General features: G+C 43.2%; 1 protein-coding gene across 1 annotated transcript in view; it reads left to right on the forward strand.

The window, feature by feature from the left end:
• The window catches only part of LOC126199285 (venom carboxylesterase-6-like), a 127,334-nt gene that overhangs the window by 69,527 nt on the left and 33,969 nt on the right, over positions 1 to 23,838 (forward strand). The window contains exon 4 of the mRNA XM_049936100.1: positions 12,435 to 12,620. Coding sequence (XP_049792057.1) covers positions 12,435 to 12,620 — 186 coding nt within the window. The remainder of the gene's footprint in view (positions 1 to 12,434; positions 12,621 to 23,838) is intronic.

Consider the following 23,838-nt stretch of genomic DNA (forward strand, 5'->3'; position numbering starts at 1 on the left):
TCACACTGTATTCATCGGAGGAGACTCAAATCATCCAAGAATCAACTGGGTGTGACAAGACGTCGTGTGAAAGATTATTAAATACCTTCTCCGGAAAGTATGTGGAACAGACGGGTCTGAAGCCCACTAATGGTGGAAATGTGTTAGATCTAACGGCAAAAAATAGACCTGATCTCCTTGAGGATGTCCGCATCGAAACTGTTTTCAGCGACGTTGAGACTCTTACAGCAACAATGAATACCAAAGTACAAAGGGCAGCTAAAACAAAAAGAAAGCTTATATGTTCAGCAAAGTAGACAAAGAAAGAGTAGTGGAATACCTCAGTGAGGAACTTGAAGCTTTTAGCTCAATATAGGAACAATAAGAACTAAAGAAGAAGAAGAACGAAGAGCTCGGATTAAAAAGGGTAGAAGATAGGGATGTAATCTTTCGCCTCTACTGTTCAGTCTGTACATTGATGAAGCAATGACGGAAATAAAAGAAAGGTTCAAGAGTGGAATTAAAATACATGGTGAAAAAATATCAATGATAAGATTCGCTGACGAAATTGCTAGCCTCAGAGAAAGTGAAAAAGAGGTTGGGTTGTTTTGGCGAAGGAGACCAGACAGCGAGGTCATAGGTCTCATCGGATTAGGGAAGGACGGGGAAGGAAGTCGGCCGTGCCCTTTGAAATAAACCATCCCGGCATTTGCCTGGAGAGATTTAGGGAAATCACGGAAAACCTAAATCAGGATGGCCGGACGCGGGATTGAACCGTCGTCCTCCCGAATGCGAGTCCAGTGTTTAACCACTGCGCCACCTCGCTCGGTTAAGTGAAAAAGAATTACGTGATCTATTGAATGGAATGAACAGCCTAATGAGTACAGAATATGGATGGAGAGTAAATCGAAGAAAGACGAAAGTAGTGAGAAGTAACAGACATGAGAACAGGGAGCATGGAAGTAGACGAAGTAGAGAAATTCTGCTACGTACGCAGCAAAATAATCCATGACGGATGGAGCAAGAAGAGCATAAAAAGATACTCTATCACTGACAGAAGGGGTATTCTTGACCAAGAGAAGTCTGCTAGTATCAAACATTTTGAGGAAGAAATTTCTGAGAATGTACGTGCGGAGCACAGCATTGTATGGAAGTGAAGCCTGCACTACGGGAAACCGGAAATGAAGTATTTGAGATGCGGTGCTATAGAAGATTATTGAAAATTATGTGGACTGATAGCTACGGAATGAGACGGTTCTCCACAGAATTAGCGAGAAAAGGAATATATACATCAGGGATTAACTTCAACGGTATTAGATGGGGCTGTAGAGGGAGAAAACTGTATAGGAAGACAGACTGGAATATATAAAAGAAATAACTGAGGACGTTGGTTGAAATTGCTGATCTGAAATGATAAGGTTGGCACGGGAGAGGACTCCGTGGCGACTCGCATCAAATCAGTCAGAAGACTGATGACGGCTTGTGCTTAGTAATTGACCATGCACTGGGTAGATTTATACCCAGTAGAACAGTTCGTGACGGGAGTGACTCTCCATGATATGCAGTGACTGTAAAGAAACTTCTTCTTAAACACAGACTACTTTGTAATAGATATAAAGCAAAGCATAGGCCTATAGATGGAGAGATTCTGAATGAAACGCATGTGGCTGGGAAGAGAGCAATGCGCGAAGCTTTACATGACTACTGTAGCAGAAAATTTTCAAAATATCTTCCACAAAACCGAAAGAAATTCTTATCGTTTGTAAACAGCACTATAGTTAGTGTCCAGATACTCACGGGCGAGACAGCAACTGAACTGAGAGTAGCAAAGCAAAAGCAGAAATGCTTAACTCTGTTTTCAAAAGTTCCTTTACAAAGGATAACCCAGTTGTGTTGTCCCAGTTTAATTCTTGTAGTGTTGAAAAGATGAGTGAAATAGATATTAGTGTCAGTGGCATTGGAAGACAGCTAAAACTGATAAAATTGAACAAAGCCCCAGGGTCATATGGAATCCCTATCAGAGCTGAGTTAGCCCCACTGCTAATTATAATCTACCGTACATCCCTTGAACAAAAAAGCGTGCCCAGTGCTTGGAAGAGAGTACAGGTCACACACATCTACATGAAGGGTAGCAGAGGGAGCCACAAAAATTTCGTCCAGTAACCTTGAGATCTATTTGTTGCAGCGTCTTAGAACATATTCTGAGCTCTAACGTAATGAGGAACCTCTAACAGGAACCTCCTCCGTGCCAAGCATCATGGATTTCGAAAACATCAATCACGTGAAACCCATCTTGCATTTTTCTCACATGACCTATTGAAAGCCATGAGTCAAGGCAGGCAGGTAGATACACTATCTATCGATTTTCAAAAAGCATTTGAAAGCACTACACATAAGCTTATTATAAAAAGTATGATCGTATGAGGTATCAAGCGAAGTTTTCTGACCGGATTGAGGGTTTTTTGATAGGGAAGACGCAGCAAGTTATCTTGGATGGAGAGCCATCGAACGACTTGAGGTGAACGCTAGGAAAGTATGTTGGGTTCCTTGTTGTTCGATTTGTGTATTAATGACCTCGCGGACAATATTAACACTAAACTCAGACTTTTCGAAGATGACGCAGTCATATACAATGAAGTAAAGTGTCAAAGAAGCTGCACAAAAATCAGTGAGACCTTGATGAGCTTTGAAAGTAGTGCGCAGATCGACAACTTGCTTTAAATGTTCAGAAATATAAAATTGTTTAAGTCACAAAACGAAAAAAATGTAGAATAACTACAGTATCAATGAGTTACAGTTGGAATCTATCAACTCATTCAAATACCTGGATGCAACACTTGATAGGGATATTAACAATGGCATAGCTCGCCGTGGCTACAGCTGATAGCAGACTTCGGTTTATTGATAGAGTACTAGGAAATGCAGTCAGCCTAAAGAGTAGACTGCTTAAGGATCACTAATGCGACCTTTCATAGTTTGATGGAGCTTGTGGGGCCCCTACCACATAAGATTAACGGGGGATATTGTGCGTATACAGAGAAGAGTTGCACGAATGGTCACACATTATTTGATCTCCGGAGATACTTGAAGATGTACGTAGACTATCCAGAGAAAGCCTACTCACAACAAGTCAAGAAATGGCTGTGAATGATGACTCTAGGAATATAATACAACCCCCTACATATCGCTCCCATAGTGATCTAGAGGACAAGATCAGACTAACTACGGCACGTAGGGAAGCATTTAAACAGTCGTTCTTCCCGCGCTCCATACGCGAATCGATTGGCGAAAAAACCTTATATCTGGATCAATGGCACGTGCCCTCCACCTACCACTTCCCAGTAGTTTGCAGAGGATAGATGTCGACGCAGATTCACGAGTGCTGGAGTTGTCATTTCGAAGGGTACGAATCGTGGGTGGGTGATTACAAACGTATACAAATGACTGGACAGTAGAGTCCTACGCGTGTAAGAGGTCACCTTCATGTCACAGAAACATCCGCCGTCCAAGAATACTTCCACCACCAGCTTGGATGATGCCCTGTATCTTAAGCGGTTTCCTCCGTATAATGTCATTGGCGTGTATCAATTTTAATCGCGACACTTATGTCCAGGCAATCCTTTTTATGAATCGATCGTTCCACCGTTTGTAATAATCGCTGCCAACGTGGTCGCTGTGAAATCAGTGGATCTTTTATTCGAAAACTTTTTCAAGAACATTAGTGAGATTTTCACTCTGCAGCAGAGTGTGCGCTGATATGAAACTTCCTGGCAAATTAATACTGTGTGCCGAACAGACACTCGAGCTCGGGACCTTTGTCTTTCGCGGGTAAGTGCTCTATTTGCTCGCGAAAGGCAAGGTCCCGAGTTCGAGTGTCGGTCCGGCACATAGTATTAATCTGCCAGGAAGTTTCATATCAGCGCACACGCAGAGTGAAAATCTCGTTCTGGAAACATCCACCAGGCAGTGGCTAAACGATGTCTCCACAGTACCCTTTCTTCCAGGAGTGCTAGTTCTGCAAGGTTCGCAGAAGAGCTTCTGTGAAGTTTGGAAGGTAGGAGACGAGGTGAAGGCGGAATTGAAGCAGTGAGGACGGGGCGTGAGTCGTACTTGGGTAGCTCAGTCGGTAGACCACCTTCCCGCGAAAGGGAAAGGTCCAGAGCTCGAGTCTCTGTCCGGCACACAGTTTTAATCTGCCAGGAAGTTTCAAGAACTTGATTTATAGAAATATTTGACACACACCCGTCGATGACCTTTCTTTCTACGTGACCGTAGATGTACGAGGATTGGAGAAAGTGATATGAACAGATATTTGATGTTGTGTAAGAACAGATTTGTAAACTAAGACGGGATGAACTTTCTAAGGTGGCATATTACGTAATCACTTCAAAGTGGTGGCTAGTTGTATGTTATACCATTTCTTGCAACGAATCTGAACCAGTTCCTTGAAAGACGCTGGTATAGTATTGCGGATCCTTGTTTCTCTGTGCGGACAATAGTTGCTCCTTTGCTGATCATTCGACTGCAGTGGCCTAGGGAGGGAGTGTTATTCTTTGTTAGAGCTATTGAAAAGGAATCTTTGCCATTTTCAGGGTTGTTAGAATCGTTTATTTCTTGGAAGGTGTAGTACATTACTTGGGGAAACGCCTGCCCCAACTAAAGATCGAGTATTAGAAATATGTCTTTTACCATTCGACATTTTGTGTAGATACATTACAATAAAATTGTGTCAGAAGTCTGAGTTACCAAGCTAAGAAAATAAAAATAACATAAAAACATTATTTTGCCCATTGTATAAGTCTCGGTTACTTGAGAAATCTTGCTGCATCATTATTACTAGATGGGAGCGTGTTTACGATTAATACCAAGGGGTCAAGGTCGAAGAAAATATAGAATATTTGTCTAGAAAATTTGGAAGCATTTGGCGGCGTGCTGTAGCTCTGTAAATTTGCTGTTCGTTGGAAGTGTTAAGATACTGAAAGTTAGCATTTATCCTCAATAACTATAGCTTACATTCAACCGAATCGCTTTTGTACCCATAAAAATTTTTTTATGTTGCCTCAGTCGTCACAAACCACTCATAGCCAATATTACAGATCCCCGTTTATTTTTTGTTCAAAAATGGCTCTGAGCACTATGGGACTCAACTGCTGAGGTCATTAGTCCCCTAGAACTTAGAACTAGTTAAACCTACCTAACCTAAGGACATCACACACATCCATGCCCGAGGCAGGATTCGAACCTGCGACCGTAGCGGTCTCGCGGTTCCAGACTGCAGCGCCAGAACCGCGCGGCCACTTCGGCCGGCGTTTATTTTTTGTGTTACACATAATGGTGTTGCATAAACTTCTTCAATATTGGCTGAAACGCTGAACCAGAAGACTTTAATTGAATATGAGTAATACCCTTACACTTGCTAAAATGAATTACATTGCTGCACAGAAAAACGAAAATGAACCTTATGACTAGAAAGTATTAATGTTCAGAAAGTCAGAACTCCGATGAAACACGTAACTGCGGTAAAGGAGACAAAGCAGACACAAATATGCATTAAAATTCATCATTTATACTTACAAGCTCCTTCATTGGGAAAAGAGTGGTAAGGAACCTATAGCAAATGTATACAAAAAATGCAGGAGAAATATGACCGACACGTAGTTTTGAATAGCATATGATACGTTTGACTATATGCACGAACTTCGCAGCGTAAACAATATGGCCTAAATTTATTTATTGTGATAGTTCATTATTTTTTGTACGTAGGAATTCGTAAAAGAAGGAAGTTCTATTTCTGGACTGTCACAAAATTATGGTTCCCCAATATTTTTCGATAATGTATGACAAGGATATTCTCGAGGCAGCTTCCTTGCTCTTGTTATACTCATTTAAGTCTATCTGTCAGTATCAAGACCCATTTAAAACAAATATTTCTGGAGACTGAGTAAATAATTACTTTACTTCTTCGGAAGCCATTTCACAGCTAGTAAAAGCTTAAAGCTGTTATCACGTTACCTGCGTCACTGCAAAGTACTGATGAGCTATCGATAAATTTAATTAATTTGAATCTCCGCCTTACAATGCAGTTTCGTAACAGATATCTGATCCACTTGCATAACTCGTCGCCAGATCTGCATGTTCATGTACTCGCCTCGGTAACCGAAGTCGCTAAAGCTGATTCGATCCTGAGAGGGGATGAAATTTTCACTGTCTGTATTTGGCCAGTGAGGGCACTAAAATTGGTAGCGTAAAGTTTCTGATCAATAGTCTTCGCGCCAAAGTCCTGGATTAAATTCCAAACCACTCCGTAGCGTCTCATCAAGCAAGAGTACGTGACACTATCGGCAGTGATCCGTCTCGTCCATACGATGTGACGTCAAGCTCTGCTGCCCCCTTGGTGGTATTCGAGAGAAGTATACGACGTACCGGCTCAGGGTCGATCCTCTCTCTTCTCTCATAATCAGAATCACACAAATATAATACTACACTATACACGCATCCATTGCACTCAGAAACACTGTGCAAAAACACTTATGGCACAGCTATCCGTTACCCGCATGGAAAAGGTCCTATCAGCGCAGAGGAAGAATAGGCACCTAAACCACCCTCCTGGGATACCGCAGTCAACCATTGCGATGTAACATTTTCAGTTTCTTACATGTACGTTTAATCTTCTCTTCTTCATTGGGGACTGCATTAGGTGTTCAGGTGGATGGATGGATAGATCCTGGGCAGGCTGAGGTAAGGGGATTGACGGCGCACCACCAAAAGATGAGCGCAATGGTTACTTGTCGCCCTAAAGAGTTATTTAAACAATATTAAAACATCAAATATGTTATACACCGCGCCGGTTGATGCTTAGGTAAATGATATACAATAGATTTATTTCATAATAGATGAACTAAAGTCCCTCATTCGAGAAAGTCAGTTACAAGAACTGTTTGCAATAATTCAGGGTAAACACTGAAATTACACAATTGGACAGATGGCCACAATGACGGACAAAGTCAACAGTCCCCCATTCATACTGAAAGTAGAACAGTACAACTAAAGGTCGACAGCCGGTACGAACGTCCCTTGCAGTCACAGGTGCGTATGCCATTCCCCGGCGATGTCTGAGGTAGCCCCCATGGTCTGCGGTGATTGGCGTCGTAGATTCTGAAGGTTTTCGGAGAGAGCTGTGACTGATGGACTGAGGTGCAGTCGGTGTCTGGTCTGGAGGAATCGAGGAAAAGTCTGACTGGAGAGGCTCTATGACGGCATCTGGTTACAGCATGAACTATTTTTCGACTACGTAACCTGCAGAAGCAAGCAAGTCTACGGTGCTGGTGACCTCTGCTGGCACCGATGCTGCCTCTTGTTGGCTTGGTGAGCGCGCACAATCGTTGTCTTCGTCTGGTATAGCCCCTACCACTATACGCCACACGCTTACCAGAGCTGTGAGAGGAGTTGTTGATCGCTAGGGCGAACGGCCGGTGCACGGCATAATGTTCACTGTCCGTAAAGTACGAAGGACGTTCAGACGGGCAGCGCAGGTGGACAGTGGTGACCTTCCGCCGACGTAAGCTTCTACATACATACTCTGCAAGCCTCCTTACTACGCGTAGCGGAGCTTACGCGTACTACCAACACTCATTACCTCTCCTATTCCACTCGCAAGCAGAGGGACGGGGAAACGACTGTCTGTATGCCTATCTATGAGCGGTAATTTCTCATATCTTGTCTTCGTGGTCCTTACGCGAAATATATGTTGGCGGTAGTAGAGTCCTTCTGAAATCAGCTTCAAATGCCGGTTCTCTAAATTTTCTCAGTAGTGTTCCTCGAAAAGAACATCGCTGTTCCTCCAGGAATACCCACTTGTGTTCCCGGAGCGTTTTCGTAAAATTTGCGTTTTGTTCGAACCTACAGGTAACAAGTCTAACAGCCCGCGTCGGAATTGCTTCGATGTCTTCCTTTAAGCCGACCTGGTGCGGATCCCAAGCACTCGGGCAGTACTCAAGAGTAGGTCGCACTAGCGTCCTACGTGTGGTCTCCTTTACAGATGAACCACTTCTTCACAAAATTCTCTCAATAAACCGAAGTCGACCATTAACCTTCCCTACCTTAGTCCTCAAAAGCTTGTCCCATTTCATATCGCTTTGCAACGTTTCACCCAGACATTTTAACAACGGGACTGTCTCGAGCAGCACCTTAGTAATGCTGTATTCGAACGTTACGGATTTGGTTTTCCTACTCATCCACATTAGCTTATATTTTTCTACATTCCGAGTTAGCTGTCATTCATCACACCAAATAGAAATTTTGTCTGTTTTTTAGCCTCCTACAGTCACTCAACTCAGACACCTTCCCATACACCACAGCATCATCATCAAACTGCAGATTGCTGCCCACCCCCGCTACCGGATAATTTATGTATATAGAAAATAACAGCAGTTCTGTCACACTTCCATGGAGCAATCCAGACAATGCCCGTGTCAATGACGAACCCTCGCCATCGAGGACACACTGGGTTCTATTACTTAATGCCCCCTCACATATCTGGGAACCTATTCCGCATGCTCATACCTTCGTTAACAGTCTGCAATGGAGCACAGTGCCAAATGCCTTCCGGAAACCTAGAAGTACGGTATCTGCCTGTTGTCCTTTGCCCATTGTTCACAGTGTATCATGTGAGAAAAGCTGAGTTTCTAACGACTGAAACTGAACATTTCCCCGCCAAGGATATTAGGTAGACATCCAAATACTGCCTTCTCCTGCATGTATTTTGAGATGGTACAAACTCTATGATAGAGGTTTTGCTCATTTTGTGCGATTTCAAACTGATGAAAACGCATGTCACATATTTTCATGCCGGATATTGCATCATCTATCTCAACTCTTTTACCTACAACAAGCATTGAGAACGAGATACAGAGCTATACAGATGGTATGAAACAACCACGAGGTCGAACCAAAATATGCAAGCGGAGCAGAGACGAATGAGGGTTGAGAAGGGCTGCAAAGGATGAAATCCACTGAGATAGGCAACTTTGAGAAAGAGCAGACTGTTATGATCCATCGTCTGCGAATGAGATCTTGGAAACTACGAAGCTGCTCGGCTGTTCGTGTGCTGCTATCATGAGCGTCTATGGGAAATCGCTGAAGGAAGGTGAAGCAACAAATGGGATACGAGGTATTGGGTGCTCACGTCTATCACAGAATGTTGATGTCGGAGGCTTGCCTTTCTCTGTAAACTAGGATAGGTCTGTGGAAGGTCTGACGAGAGAGTATGGACATATGTTGACTCGGTGTGCGATGTGCCCGCTTCAGCCACGCGATCACTGGAACCTACGCCGCTCTGAGTTGCGGGCCATCATTAAAGGAGGGACGTACCAGCAGCCAACTGGCAGTCATACCACTTGACAATGGCCAAGGAGTGCTTGGCCGAGAGCTCGTGTTCAAAATGGTTCAAATGGCTCTAAGCTCTATGGAACTTAACATCTGAGGTCATAAGTCCCTTAGATTCTGAACTACTTACACGTAACTAATCGAAGGACATCATACACATCCATGCCCGAGGCAGGATTCGAACCTGCGACCGTAGCAGCCTCGTGGTTCCGGACTGAAGCGCCTAGAACCGCTCGACCACAGCGGCCAGCAGAGCTCGTGTAATTTTAATCTTTCGAAGCGACTGGAAATCCGAGAACCTTTTATTCAATGTTACCGCCGTGAGATTCTGCATTCTTAGAGAGTTTGGACCATGAATCAAGCGTGTAGCCTGGTAGGATGAATCAATTTTCTTGTTGCACTGGTTGCATTTAACTAGAACCTGTGACAGTAGACGAAGCCTTCACGGCAGTTCTGGATTATATCCCGCCTCGGGCATCGATGTGTGTGATGTCTTTAGGATAGTTAGGTTTAGGTAGTTCTAAGATCTAGGGGGATGACCTCAGATGCTAAGTCCCATAGTGCTCAGAGCCATTTGAACCATTTGAGTTTTGGATTACGTGACCATTATCGCCGACCACATGCATCCTGTCATACTTGATGTCTTCCTGAATGACGCCGGCCGGGGTGGCCGTGCGGTTCTAGGCGCTTCAGTCTGGAACCGATCGACCGCTACGGTCGCAGGTTCGAATCCTGCCTCGGGCTTGGATGTGTGTGATGTCCTTAGGTTAGTTAGGTTTAAGTAGTTCTAAGTTGTAGGGGACTGATGACCACAGATGTTGTCCCACAGTGCTCAGAGTAATTTTTTTCCTCAATGACAATGGTATTTTCCAGCAAGATAACTGCATAAGATCAGAATTGTCCTACAGGCGTTAACGGACAAGAAAGTGAACTGAGGCTAATATCTAAACCACCAAATTCCCCTGATCGAACCACAGGGAGAACTTCTGGTATGCTACTGGGCAACAGCTCCGCACCCATAAATCACGAACATGAAATTTGCAGGAACTGCGTGATCTGCGCATAGACATCTGGTGCTACACACCTTCGAAAACCTACGAACGATTTGTTGAATCCACAGGAAGTAGTATTGCCGTTGTATTGCATGCCAAAGGTCTCCCAACACGTTATTAAACAAATAGTCATTATATTTGCTTCCTCAGCGTACATTATCATGTGTGTCGCAAAGATTTTGTTACGAAGTAGATGATCGTTTTGAAACAATTTATGATGTCATCAAGCCCGCATCTCGTGGTCGTGCGGTAGCGTTCTCGCTTCCCACGCCCGGGTTCGATTCCAGGCGGGGTCAGGGATTTTCTGTGCCTCGTGATGGCTGGGTGTTGTGTGCTGTCCTTAGGTTAGTTAGGTTTAAGTCGTTCTAAGTTCTAGGGGACTGATGACCATAGATGTTAAGTCCCATAGTGCTCAGAGCCATTTTTTTTGATGTCATCAATGTAATTTTTATATTGGACTGTTAGAGTGAGGAAATACCGAAATTGACTGTCCTTATCAAGCATACTGTTCATGGCAATGTGTTTTCAACATCTCATTGAAACTCCACTTTTAAATTTCGATATTTCGATGACGAATACCCCAAGTATGTACTACTACGTAGGAACTTCTATTTTGGTAAATATGACTCTGTAAGTATCGTATGCGTTAACGTATGTTGTATCAAGTAAATGTTTAGATTTATGCCAAATAATATCTCAATGACGACTCTTGGCGCGTCGCCATCCAGTGCTGTTTTCCTACCATCTTCCTGTGCTTGCTCTTGTCCAGTCCTCATCTTTTTTATCACTCCACCACACCTTTCAGCCATGTATTCCTTGGTCTTTTTCTTGGTCATTTACTTCGCATCTCTATTTCATGTACGTTCTTGGGAATCCTCTTGTTTTCCATTCTTTTTATAAGTGTCCATACAATGTTAGCTTTGAAGTTTCTATCCTGCTCCTCGATGATTCCTCTTCCGCTATTTCCCCTACCCTTTCATTCCTTATCCTGTATCTCACTGTTATTCCTATCCTACGTCTGAGGATCATCATTTCACATACCTTTAGTCTGCTTACATCTCTTTTCTCCATTACCTATGTTTCAGTATTGCGATGTAGCAACGTCTGTGCATTACTTCCTTGCTTTTCCTGTGGGACGTCTTTGTCCCACACAAGGCTCTTAACACTTCGCAAGAATGCTTGTGTCTGTCTGCCACGTTCACTTATCTCTTTCTCATTTCTTCTATTTTCCTGTTTCACACTTCCTAAGTACTTGAAATTCTCCATTTTCTTCAGTTTCTCGCCTCCAGTCCTTATTTCGCCAGTTGGTTTATCTTTATTTACAGTTATAATCAGAATCTCACACTTGTTTACAGTAAATTTCATTCCATATTATCTGGCACTTTCTTCCAAAGCGTCCGGCTCTTCCTGAATCTCCTCCTTCCTGTTTCCTCATATCATCAAGTCATCTGTGCACACCACTACTTTCCACTTCTCCAGTTTTTTCTACCACCTTTGTCATTATCTCATACAAGATCACACTCAAGACGACAGGTGACACTGTACTGCCCTGTTTCTCACCACTTGTTTGCTGGAGCCAACCAGCCCTTTATTTTCTCACTTTCACACAACTCAGACTTCCACAATAAGTCTACTCTACTCTGCTTGGCTTTTTTATTGCACTCCCTTCTTTTCTAGTGCCTCCCAGACTTTTTTCTACAGATGTTCACAAATGCGTTTTCTGCACCAAGAAAGGCCATCACAACGTCTTCCCCATACTCATAGTGGTGCTCGTGCAGCTGCCTTTCTATTCTGCAGGTCGTAATTGTCTTTTAAAAGGTATTGTTTCCTCAGCGACTCAAGTTTCTTTGTCTTGAGATTGGTGGACATCCAAACGTTGATTGTACAAAAAGACAAGTCTTACAGAAACTGACATGAATGGGTGACGCTTGTCAATTTACATTGTGCTGCAATGTTTAATTTTTGAATGATTACAAATTTTCCATGTAGTGTCAATAGCAACAATGATTTATGCCTTAGGCTTCCTGAGCCTCCTCAACGACGACATCCCGGGCAACGCTGGCCTGAAGGACCAGGTGATGGCCCTCCAGTGGGTGCAGCGCAACATACGGGCCTTCGGCGGCGACCCGGACAAGGTCACCGTGTTCGGGGAGAGCGCAGGAGGATGCTCCACGTCACACATGTTCCTGTCGCCGGCTGCCAAAGGTACGGGAGCCAACACGTCCACTCACGTATCTGAAACAAGTAACTGATCCACACGCCTCAATACTGAGCAAACGTAACGTTACTGCAACAAGCTTTGCTTACATTGTAATCTAGGACAGGCGACAATCGTAAATGAACTCTGATGAGGTCAGGATAAAGGTCTATCGCAAATGCGGCCGATAATTATTCACAAAATTAATGTTTTCAGCAAAATCATTAGGGGACTGCATTTTTCACTGAATTTTAAATGCTGCCACATAAGCACAAAGGAAAAAAAAAAAAAGATTCACGAGAGTAATACCGTGTAACACGCCTCAACTCGGAGAGGAATAGGGGCCACAATTTATTTCACGTATGCCATTACAGCTGAAGCCACTCATACTCTAGAGCTACTAAATTGGGGGAATGTGGATTTCTGCATTCCACCCGCTGTTCCACATAGTTGCAGATATTTTCTGTGCGATTAACTATGCACTTCTGTTCTAATGTACTTCACATATATACATCTTTGATCAATTTGACCTTATTTTGTTGAAAGTGGGCTCAAACTAGAAAATAAATTGCTAAACATTAATTATTTGAAGACTAGTAAAGTTATTAATAGCTGTATACAGCTTCATACACTTTTTTAAATAACAGGACTATTATTTCAGTGTTGTTTTTACGTAATGCATTCGTATTATAAGGTCGGACAGTGATGAACACGCTTTCAGGGTGAATCACATGCCACTACCTATAGGATTTATGCAACTCGTGCACCCATGTGCGGGATTTTCATATTATCTTGCTGGCTACAAGCAAACTATTAGTCTTAGAGAAGAAATGAACGGTACCTTTTTGTAAGAAACTCAATGTACTTAAATTTTGTTCAGGGATACGTTGCCGCTAGAGGCCGTAGTTTTCGAATTATTCAAGAAAAAACGTAATAAAGTGACCTTCAAATGCTTTGTTCTCGAAAAATACGAAAATCATGGCCTCTAGTGAAGATGTATCGAAGTATAAAATTTAACTAAATTAAATTTCCTACAAAAGCTTCTGCCATTTTTCTGTAGATCTAATAGTTTGCATGTAGCAAGCGAGAGAGTATGAAAAAGTTGTACATGGCTTTTGAATGCATTGCATAAAACCCATAAGCGAGGGCAGCTGAATCACCCTGAAGAATGTATACATAATCAACAAGATGCCTTTATTCATTGCTTACAGTTTGGACGCAAGTATATGATGAGAGCCTTACAAACATGTATCTTAGAGTTTTCATGCATCAAGTTCTTTTTATTGTAATTGTTCGATGGATAGAAGTTACAGCGCCTGTGTTTTACAGGTTTTCCAGAACTTGCGGGCCCTAAACTTGAAAGAACATTTTCAGTTTTTGGGATATTTCTTGGCATCACTCAGTGATTCATCTGATCTTCCTTTATGGGAGCTTTTCCGAGTTATTCTAAGAATTACCTCTCTATCACTATGTTTGTATTCAACCCAGGCTCTACAGAAATCCACAAAACATAAGCTTTGTATACAGAAAAATTCTGACAGTTTAAATAATATCGCTGGCCGTCGATATGTCTTTCGTTTACAGATATAAAGTTTGTTACTTGACTGTTTCAAAAGCCCTTTTAATTTTGTAGTAATCGTAGACCATTTCTGGTATGTTTTCATCTCGGTTGCTGATTTGGCCATTGTGGTGCTTAGTATTCATAAGTGCGACATCTATGTTTTTCTCTGGGATGTAACTGACCGCAGATGTGCCATTCGTGAAGTACAATGATGTATAGTGTCCCTTTCCTTTCTTGCAGCTGCTGTCTGAAGAAGTAAGAGAGAAAATGTTGTCGGAGGTTACAATCATCATATCTTCTTTTTTTTTTTATGATGCTCATACTACTCTGCGTGCAAAGATGTTTGCTTTCACAACATATGAAGTTTCATTGTCACAAAGCACCTTTAATTTTATCCCACATTCTACCGTTTACTTGAAACAGATATTTAAAATTTCTTCTGAGTCAACATTTGTTAGTGGTTTGTTCGCCATCGTGAGTATTCACGACCACACTACAACATAAAAGTAACGCACAGAAATCTCGTCCAGCTAGAATTCTTATTGTAATATTATAGTACAATAATTACCATAATCCACGCCCACACAAATTATAAAAAATGGATTCACGTATGTATGTGTCCATGTTTCACGTCTCTTCCTAAACCATTGGACCGATCTCAATTGAAGTGTCCGGAAAGAATCGCTGTGGAGGTAAGAAACATCCACCCATCAAAGGAATGGGGCGAAAAAGTAGTGCAGTCCACGACGCGAGAATACTCATATTTTAGTCATCAAATGTTGGAGACTGAGAGCACTTGCAGACTAGCAACAAACTTTACACATAATCTCAAACCTTTGCGAAACTTTTTCTCGCTGACACCCCTCACAAAATGATGATGGAATAAAGATTGTCGCCTACTACATTTTCGCTCTTCATGCAGTAAAACTGCTACTTGAAGCAGGACGTTTTAATTTATTACTTCTTTACTGGAATGAAATGATCGTATGGCATTGTTGGCCGGGAGGTCCCATGCGGGGAAGCTCGGCCGCCGTCTTGCAAGTCCTTTTTTTTAGTTGACGCCACTTCGGCGACTTGCGAGTCAATGATGATGAAATGATGATGTAGAACACACAACACCCAGTCATCACGAGGCACAAAAATCCGTGACCCCACCGGGAATCGAACCCGGGACGCAAGAACGCTACGCAAGACCACGAGCTGCGGTTTTCGTATTATTCAAGAACAAATCATTTTAAGGTCACTTTATTACGTTTTTTCTTGAATAATTCGAAAACTCGCAGTTTCTTTACAGTTAACTGTATTTGTGACACATTTTGCAGACGCTCACATGTACCACTGATCGCACCAGAAAAATTACATTGCTGTACGACACTCAGTTCAGGAGAAACGACTTCATAAACATTAAGCTGCGTGAAAATGAAACTGCAGGGCGAAATTCGCCACACACACAGGCGAAATATGTGTAGAAATATACATGAAATACGTTAAATATTTGTGAAACATATTTGAAATGTGCCTGTGCGAGCAAAGCATCGGGTTTTAAATCTCATCCTAAACTCCTGGAACGGTTCAGTCAAATTTGTCACACATATTAGTTACAATCTAGAAATAAAAGATATTGTAGGGGTAAGAAACACCTTATGTTGGGATGTGTGACAACGTCGAAAGAGAGACAAGATTGAGGGCATGAACAGTCAGCGAGGGGAAGTAGGAGATAGGCACACACAGGAGGAGACTTTGAAAGCAGATTGTACTTTGAGCTAGACACAGGGACATTCCACTTCGGTAATCGCTTGGGAATTCGATATTCTGAGATCCACAGTGTAAAGAGTGTGCTGACAGTGCCAAATTTCAGGCATTACCTCTCATAACGGACAACACAGTGGCCGACGGCATTTACTTAACGACCGAGAGCAGCGGAGTTTGCGTAGAGTAGTCAATGCTAACAGAAGAGCAACACTGCGTGAAATAACCGCGGAAATCAATGTGGGACGTACGAAGAACGTATCCGTGTGGTGAAATTTGGCATTAATGGGCTATGGCAATGGACGAATGACGCGAGTACTTTTGATAACAGCACGAAATAGCCTGCAGTGCCTCTCCTTGGCTCGTGGCCATATGTGTTGGACACTAGACGACTGGAAAACCATGACGTGATCGGATGAGTCCCGATTTCCGTGGGTAAGAGCTGATGGTAGGGTTCGAATCTGTCGCAGTCCTCACGAAGCCATTGACCCAAGTTGTCAAGAAAACACTGTGCAAGCTGGTGGTGGCTCCATAGTAGTGCAGGCTGTGTTTACATGCAAAGGACTGTGTCCTCTGGTCCTACTAAATCGATCATGGACTGGAAATGTTTATGTTCTGCTACTTGGAGACCATTTGCAGCCATTCATGGGCTTCATGTTCCCGAAAAACAGTGCAATTTTTGTAGGTGACAATGCGCCATGTCATCGGGCTACAGTTGTTTGAATAACTTTCTGGACAATTTGAGCGAATGAAATGGACGCCCATATCGTCCGACATGAATCCCATCGAAAATTTATGGGACATAATCGAGAGGTAGTTGGTGCTCTACTCCTGAACCTACAATACTTTCGCAGTTAAGGACGGTTATAGAGGCAACATGCTTCAGTATTTCTTCAGGGGACGTGCAACGATTTGTTGAATCCACGCCATGCCGAATTTCTGCACTACTCTGGAAAAAAGGAGGTTCGTCGTGGTATTAGGAGGTATCTCATATCTTTTGTCAGCTCACTGCTGTCATAAGACAAATCAAGTGCTATGCATACATTATGATATGAAATTAATTCTTCACAACATCCAAGAGTAATAAGTCAGTAAATTCAGAAAAGATACTAATATAAGACAGAAAATTTCTGATTTTTTTAACATAACCTCACGATGCCCTATCCGGCGCGTTTTTAAATTAGTAACGAACGTTCTGCAACCTAAGACTGTTTTTAAAATAGTGAAAATATTTCTTTTTGTGTCATACTGACCCTGAAAGGTCGTACATAACGATATTATATAGTACAAATCCAAACAACCACAAACTTTTTTGAGTGACAAACACCGCTTGCAATTGCAGACAAAGTCAACGTATTTCACAGCCTCATTTCACAACATAGGTGATAAAAGAATACTGTTGTTAGGTCATATAGACAGGAACGAAACAGCACAGTCAAGCGGGCCTTGAGAGGTGCAACAGGGTGCCTGAGCATTCATCAAACCAGCAACGTATGCGTGCAGCCCTGTGAATGTGGCTGGTATCATCTCTGGAAATTGGTTTGCCCACAGCGTACCTATCATGTACTGTCGTACCTATCATGAACTGTCATGCTATTCTCTTTTCAGAATATTGGATCTACAATATTTTGGTGTTGTTATAAATGACATTCAAGTCTACTTTCAAAATTACTCTGTTAAGATGTTCCTTTCGTTTGTTTACCAGCACTAGAGGTGCTCTCAAAATTACTCGAACGATCTGAACTGGGTTTCGCCTGATATGTATGCAACTTACATGACGTAGCTGTATTGCAGATCCTCGGCTCGCTTTTCGGTACAGTCGTTTCATTATACAAAGTGCTTACTTCAAGTGGCCAGAAGACATAACTGCTCCGTATGTATATAATTCCAAATGGAAATTAATATCACGGTAATGATAATACTCGTATAACAAAGCACATTATTTTAGAGATGAATCAACTGTTACGCTTGTAATCTCAAATTGTTACAGCAAGTTTTAACTTGAAATTTCATAACGGAAATTTTTGCGTTGCACTGGGATCCGCCAGTCTATGCTGATTGAAACTGAAATGACGAGACGAAAAAGTTTTCACCTAGCGGGATTTGAAACCAGTACCTGGGGTCATTGACTTTGTCACGGATAGACATTAAAAATCTGTTTTTTTCACTAGTAGCGAGAAGTGCACATGTCTGAAATGGAAAAAACAGGACGTGAAGTTCTGTGGTGACTGGGAGTCGAGCCCTGGACTTATCGCTGTCGTTGACTACATACGAAGAGATGCTGAATATCGAATTCCTTTTCACCAGTAACTAAAAGTGGCATGTTTGAACCTAAAATGATACGAAGACCATTTGTGTGTGACAGGGAGTCGAAACTGGTACCAACCGTTATTGCTGAAAACGGAAGGAGAGGTGTTAAAAATCATAACCATTTGTCACCTGCAGTTTGGTGTGCTTATACTAGAATTTGAAATGAGACGATGGAAACTTTTGTGGGAACCGACACACTCACATTATGGAGAACTTGAGACGTTCGTAATCTTGGAGAAACAATTGAAATGATGGAACCGCATCGCCACAAAGGCGTTAAATCCAGTGAGAGGAGAGATCTGAACTCGAATCCCAGTCCAATATCAATATTTTCGGTATCTCCATTTCATATACAATAAGAAATAAGAAATAAGTGCCCTCGACGATTAATAATACTAATAAAATACTTACGTCATAAAAGCAAATTCGTGACTTATTTACTACCTGGTATAACTACCGCCCCTGTCATACTCCATACTTCACCGACTCTCCTACAGTAGGTGACAAAGGGACATGTGTAATGTAGCGTTAGAATCACAGTGCCACCATACATTGTTCATATAGCCTTGCCAGAGGTGAAGAGGGTCTTCTAGTGCTTGTCAAAATCGATTGGCTCATGTGTGATTCGAACCCGGACTTCAGGCATACGTAGATAGAATCATTCTAACAGACAACCACACTACACAGAGAAAACATTCGTGATTGTTTCCTAAAAAAGACTACTCCACACTCTATGGAGGTTGACTACAACCTGCGCGATGCATTCATTTCCTTGTTTGTCCACATCGACATATTCGACCACATAGATCTACACTACCAGTCTACCCCATGCGTGACTTGATTTCTTTAACACTAAAAATTAATCCATAATAGTCAGCTGCACGAAGTGGTAACACGCCTCGGATGCGGAAATTTCTGCTGGAAGGCTTGCTTTCCTCTTTCCATTCCGTGCTGGTGTAGGTGACAGACGTGAAGAAGGCCCCACCATCAAGAACGGGTCCACTCCCATGTTCACTGGAATTTAACTGTTGTGATGTGAAGCAACTGCAACCTATTTAGCTACTGCAGCCGACATCACGTCTTCGATTTCGTCGGTCCACACAGTCAGGCTCGTGCTGCGATCACCCCTCAGTATTAACAGGGTGACTGAAGGTTGCAATACATCCGCAATATGGACACATACTGAACCCATCCGCTGTCTATCATCCATAAGCATGGCTCTGTGAGAGGTCACCTTCGAATCTGGTGCTGATGGAATTCTGCCACGGGAACCGACGATCATTTCTTTCTGCTGGGGATTGTCGCCACGGTCAAGATTTTTGACTTCTGTTAACATCGTCCCGCTGTTATCGGATGGAACCAGTCGACGTTTCTTCTGTCGCTTTGGACTTGAGTGTCGGTGTCCAACAACGACTGGGGTCGTTGCCATCAGGGACTGTCCGTCTGTAATGTGCTGCCACGACATCGGAGGCTGCTCAGTGTCGTCTGAAGACGACGCACCTGTCGAAAGTCGATGATCAGATGAAACAGATTGGTGGGTCCCCATGTAAGTCAACGGGAACAACGTTAGATCAGGCGACATCTTCTCCTCCAAAGTCGACGGTTGTGTGATGCGACACAGCATACAGACTGATCTAAGATATACTCCTTGCCTGTATCCCGAACAGGTATTTGACTGGCCATCGTAAATTATGATGGCCTGGCATCCACCGATTTTGAAATAGGACATGCTTAGTAAGGTCTATGCCCACCTGGCACACCCCACTCAGAACTGGGTACATGGTAAAGTGTGCCCATTTCTCCACCATATGGCTTATTATATTGCTGTAGGACCTCAACATTGCAGTCACCATCTCTGCTGGCACCTCAGACGGCAACTCGAACCCACGGACCATCCTCTGACTGAGACCTGCAAGTTCCACTTTCACAGGACCAAGGTGTCCATCCAAATGTTGAAAGTGAAGGTCACTCGTCTTTTAGACAATCCTTTCACAAGCCCCGTCGCCCACCAGTTTCATGTAGACGATTCTGCTCTCGATTGACAGGTGAATCCCTCTTAGTTCGTGATAAGCGATATCAACATCATCTTATAAAAACTATTCAGTTTCCAGTGCGTTTGGTTGCGCATACTCGGTAGTAAAACTGCACTTCGGCTGTGGGAATGTCATGGTGCGTCGAAGGAAGTAGGATACATGGAGACGGCTGTAACCTACAACAGCCCCGCGCGTACGCTAACGCGGCAGGGACGTAAATAAGACATCTGAGTCGCTGCCCTGCCGAAGGCAGATCGTCAGTTCAGCTAGTGGGCCAGTGGTGATAAGTGTTCGCGCTCATTGCGGTACCTCTGATTAACAGAGGTAACTGGTAAGGTTAAATACTACATTAGTTACACATTATATGTGGAACGGCCTCCCTGGAATCAAATAATAAATGACACACCAATGTCACAACTTAAGTGGGAATCATTCAGATTACTTATCGGAAATGGCAATGGAATATCAGTTGAATTAAGCAGGACAGCTCTGAACCATACCAGGAAGTGAATCGCCGGTCGCGTTATTGCCAAAAGTATTGAAAAATGTTGCTAATTCTCCATTAGATTAGGGATAGCCAACGCTGAACTGGCTAGCAGTTGTGAATATCTCCTTTCGAAGATGCTACGAAGCCTGCTATTATCGTGTTGCCTGGTAGCCGAAGTATCTAAAGTATAACCAAATGACTTGTAACTGCATTTTAATTAAAGCATAGTTAAAAATAATGCGCAGACTCGCCGACTGTAACTCAAACATCATAAATGTAGAGGATGGGGAATTATGTGGATGGCCCTATTCTTCAGTAGCTGTCGTAACTAACAGAGAAAAAATAAATAAAAATCTCCGAGTTTTCAAGATGATATTGTAATTCTGTTGCTAACGGAATAAGACTTACAGGAAACCCGAATGGTAGGATAGCATCGTGAAAAGAAGTGATATGGCAAATACCAACAGAATTCGAGCAAAGATAATGAAACGTAGTAGAAGTAAACGAGCTAATGCTGAAGGAATTAGATTAGGAAGTAAGGCGCTAAAAGTGGTAGATGAGTTGTGTTATTGTGGCAGCAAAATAAGATAAGATGCTGAAATTGAGAGCATAGAAAATGCAGTATGCAAAACATTTCCGAAAATGAGAAACTTGTTTACATCCAATATATATTTGGATGCTGGAACGTCTTTCAAAAAATGGTTCAAATGGCTCTGAGCACTATGGGAGTTAACATCTATGGTCATCAGTCCCCTAGAACTTAGAACTACTTAAACCTAACTAACCTAAGGACATCACACAACACCCAGTCACCATGAGGCAGAGAAAATCCCTTACCCCGCCGGGAATCGAATCCGGGAACCCTGGCGCGGGAAGCGAGAACGCTACCGCACGACCACGAGCTGCGGACTGGAACGTCTTTATGGATGGTATTAGTCTGCAATAGTGTAACCGTGAATGGAATTGAAACGTGGGTCGGACAAGAATAAAATAGAAGCTTTTGAAATGTGGCGCTACAGACGAATGCTGACGGTTGGAAGTGTAGCTCAGACAACGAGGAGATACTGAATCTATCTGCGAAGGATAGATATTTATTTCACAACTTGACTAAAAGTACGGATCATTTGTTAGGACACGTCCTGAGGCATCAAGGAATAGTGGTTTGTTAATGGGTGGAGGTGCGTATAGGGAAAGGGGGTGGAGGGGGTAGAACAGTTGAGAAAGACCACTGTTTAAATAGGCAACAAGATCAAAGTTTCAGCAGGTCGGAATAGTTATGTAGAGATAATGGACTTTTTAGTTTTCCGCGCGAAGTGGCCGTGCGGTTAGAGGCGCCATGTAACGGATTGCGCGGCCGCTCCCGACGGAGGTTCGAGTCCTCCCTCGGGCATGGGTGTGTGTGTTGTTCTTAGCAAAAGTTAGTTTAAGCAGTGTGGTAGTGTGTAAGTCTAGGGGCCGATTACCTCAGCAGTTGGGTCCCTTAGGAATTCACACACGGTTGATGGTTTCGCGTAGATAAGTGCATCAAACCAGCCTTCGGATTGAAGACTACAACTGCAAAAACAGGGACGACAAATGAAGTGTTTTGTTTCCTCCAGTCTTCTGAATGATTTGATGCAGTTCGTCATGACTTACTCTCCAGTGCCAACCTCTCCATTTGCACTGAAAGTGCAAAATGATGGACCCATTTTCAAAACTTCGTATTTATTCAAGCACAAATCCTCTTGACGAGCTGTAAGCTTCCAGATCTAAAACCATTTGGAAAATTTTGATTTCACTATTTTAAGACTAACAGCAGAAGAATTACAATAGGGATTGCTTTCCAGCAACGCTCCTTAATAGATTCCTATACGAAACCAGAGGCTGTGTACGGGCATTTTAGCACAGTATGTTGCGACTGCAAGGCACCTTAACTGTAGCAACAGATGCCAACTGCGATGGACAAACCTCTGGGATTCAGTTACTAAATCGAAACATATTGTATGTGCTACTAGATGCAAAAAATTGTATTTTGAGGACTCACAGTGGCACACGCTCCCGTGTGTTTCTAGGGCCAATCGTTATTTTCTGTTTATGAAGTTAATACACATCATGCTGGCTTCAGCTGCCGCCCAGAGAGGACGTGCTGTACTTCCGCCTTCGGAGCGTGTGAGTTCGTATTTCTTGACATTGCGATATAGCGTGCTCGTGGACTTCACGCATTGAATTCATATCAAATACGTTTAGGTAATCGACAGTACGATTCAACTTTTGTCTGAAATATGCGCGATCAAACACCTTAGATGTGGAATGTTTCCTTCGTGAGGAGGCTAAGATGCCGCTATCGGAACTACTGGGTATCCATTTCTCGTTTCTCAGTAACACAGGTTATGTTAAGATGCTCAATGATGCTGCGTGCCAGCGCGTTCGAAGCGCGACCGAACAGATTCTCCGTTTTCGTCAGGCTGACGGCAACGTCGGCGTGGTAGAAGTCGAACGTTCGGTATTAGGCATTAGAACTGCAATTCCAGTTACCTCCAGAGGACGTCATGATGGCCTTCTGATCATACGGCGCTGTTCGTGATCATAAAGGAGAACGCTGGTCCCACGTTCCACACATACCCTGTTCTCAACATGGTGCGTCAGATAACAACTGATCTGCGCAGCTACGTTCCGTCTTGGTTGACCATCAGCGGATGTTGGGCCATAATTATGTACGACGGACAACCGCGTACTCGTTCTCGGTGTGAAAAAGAGGGCCACATCAGATCTGAACCTGCAGCGACGGACAAAGCCGCTACTAACTTCCGTTGTCGTCTACGATACTTCCGGCCACTTATGCGACGGCGGTCAAGTCGCCACAGGCCACTAGGCGGCTCTTGGAATCACGTGAACAGCTATGTGTAGTGTGGACGACGCTTATGTCGAACGTGGCTCCTTGGTCGACTTTTGGTTGACCCGACGGCGGCCTTTCTGCCTGACCGGCGCGAGTCCCTCCCGTCTTTAGACACGGAAGGGCGATCGCGTAAATAACGCTCCACTAAACGGCGCAAAAGGAGGCGCTGTACCAGGTCGCAACGGGATTCTTCTTCCTGTCTAGATGATTA

This window comes from Schistocerca nitens, chromosome 8, assembly GCF_023898315.1.
Source record: "Schistocerca nitens isolate TAMUIC-IGC-003100 chromosome 8, iqSchNite1.1, whole genome shotgun sequence".
In the NCBI taxonomy this organism is placed as follows: Eukaryota; Metazoa; Arthropoda; class Insecta; order Orthoptera; family Acrididae; genus Schistocerca; species Schistocerca nitens.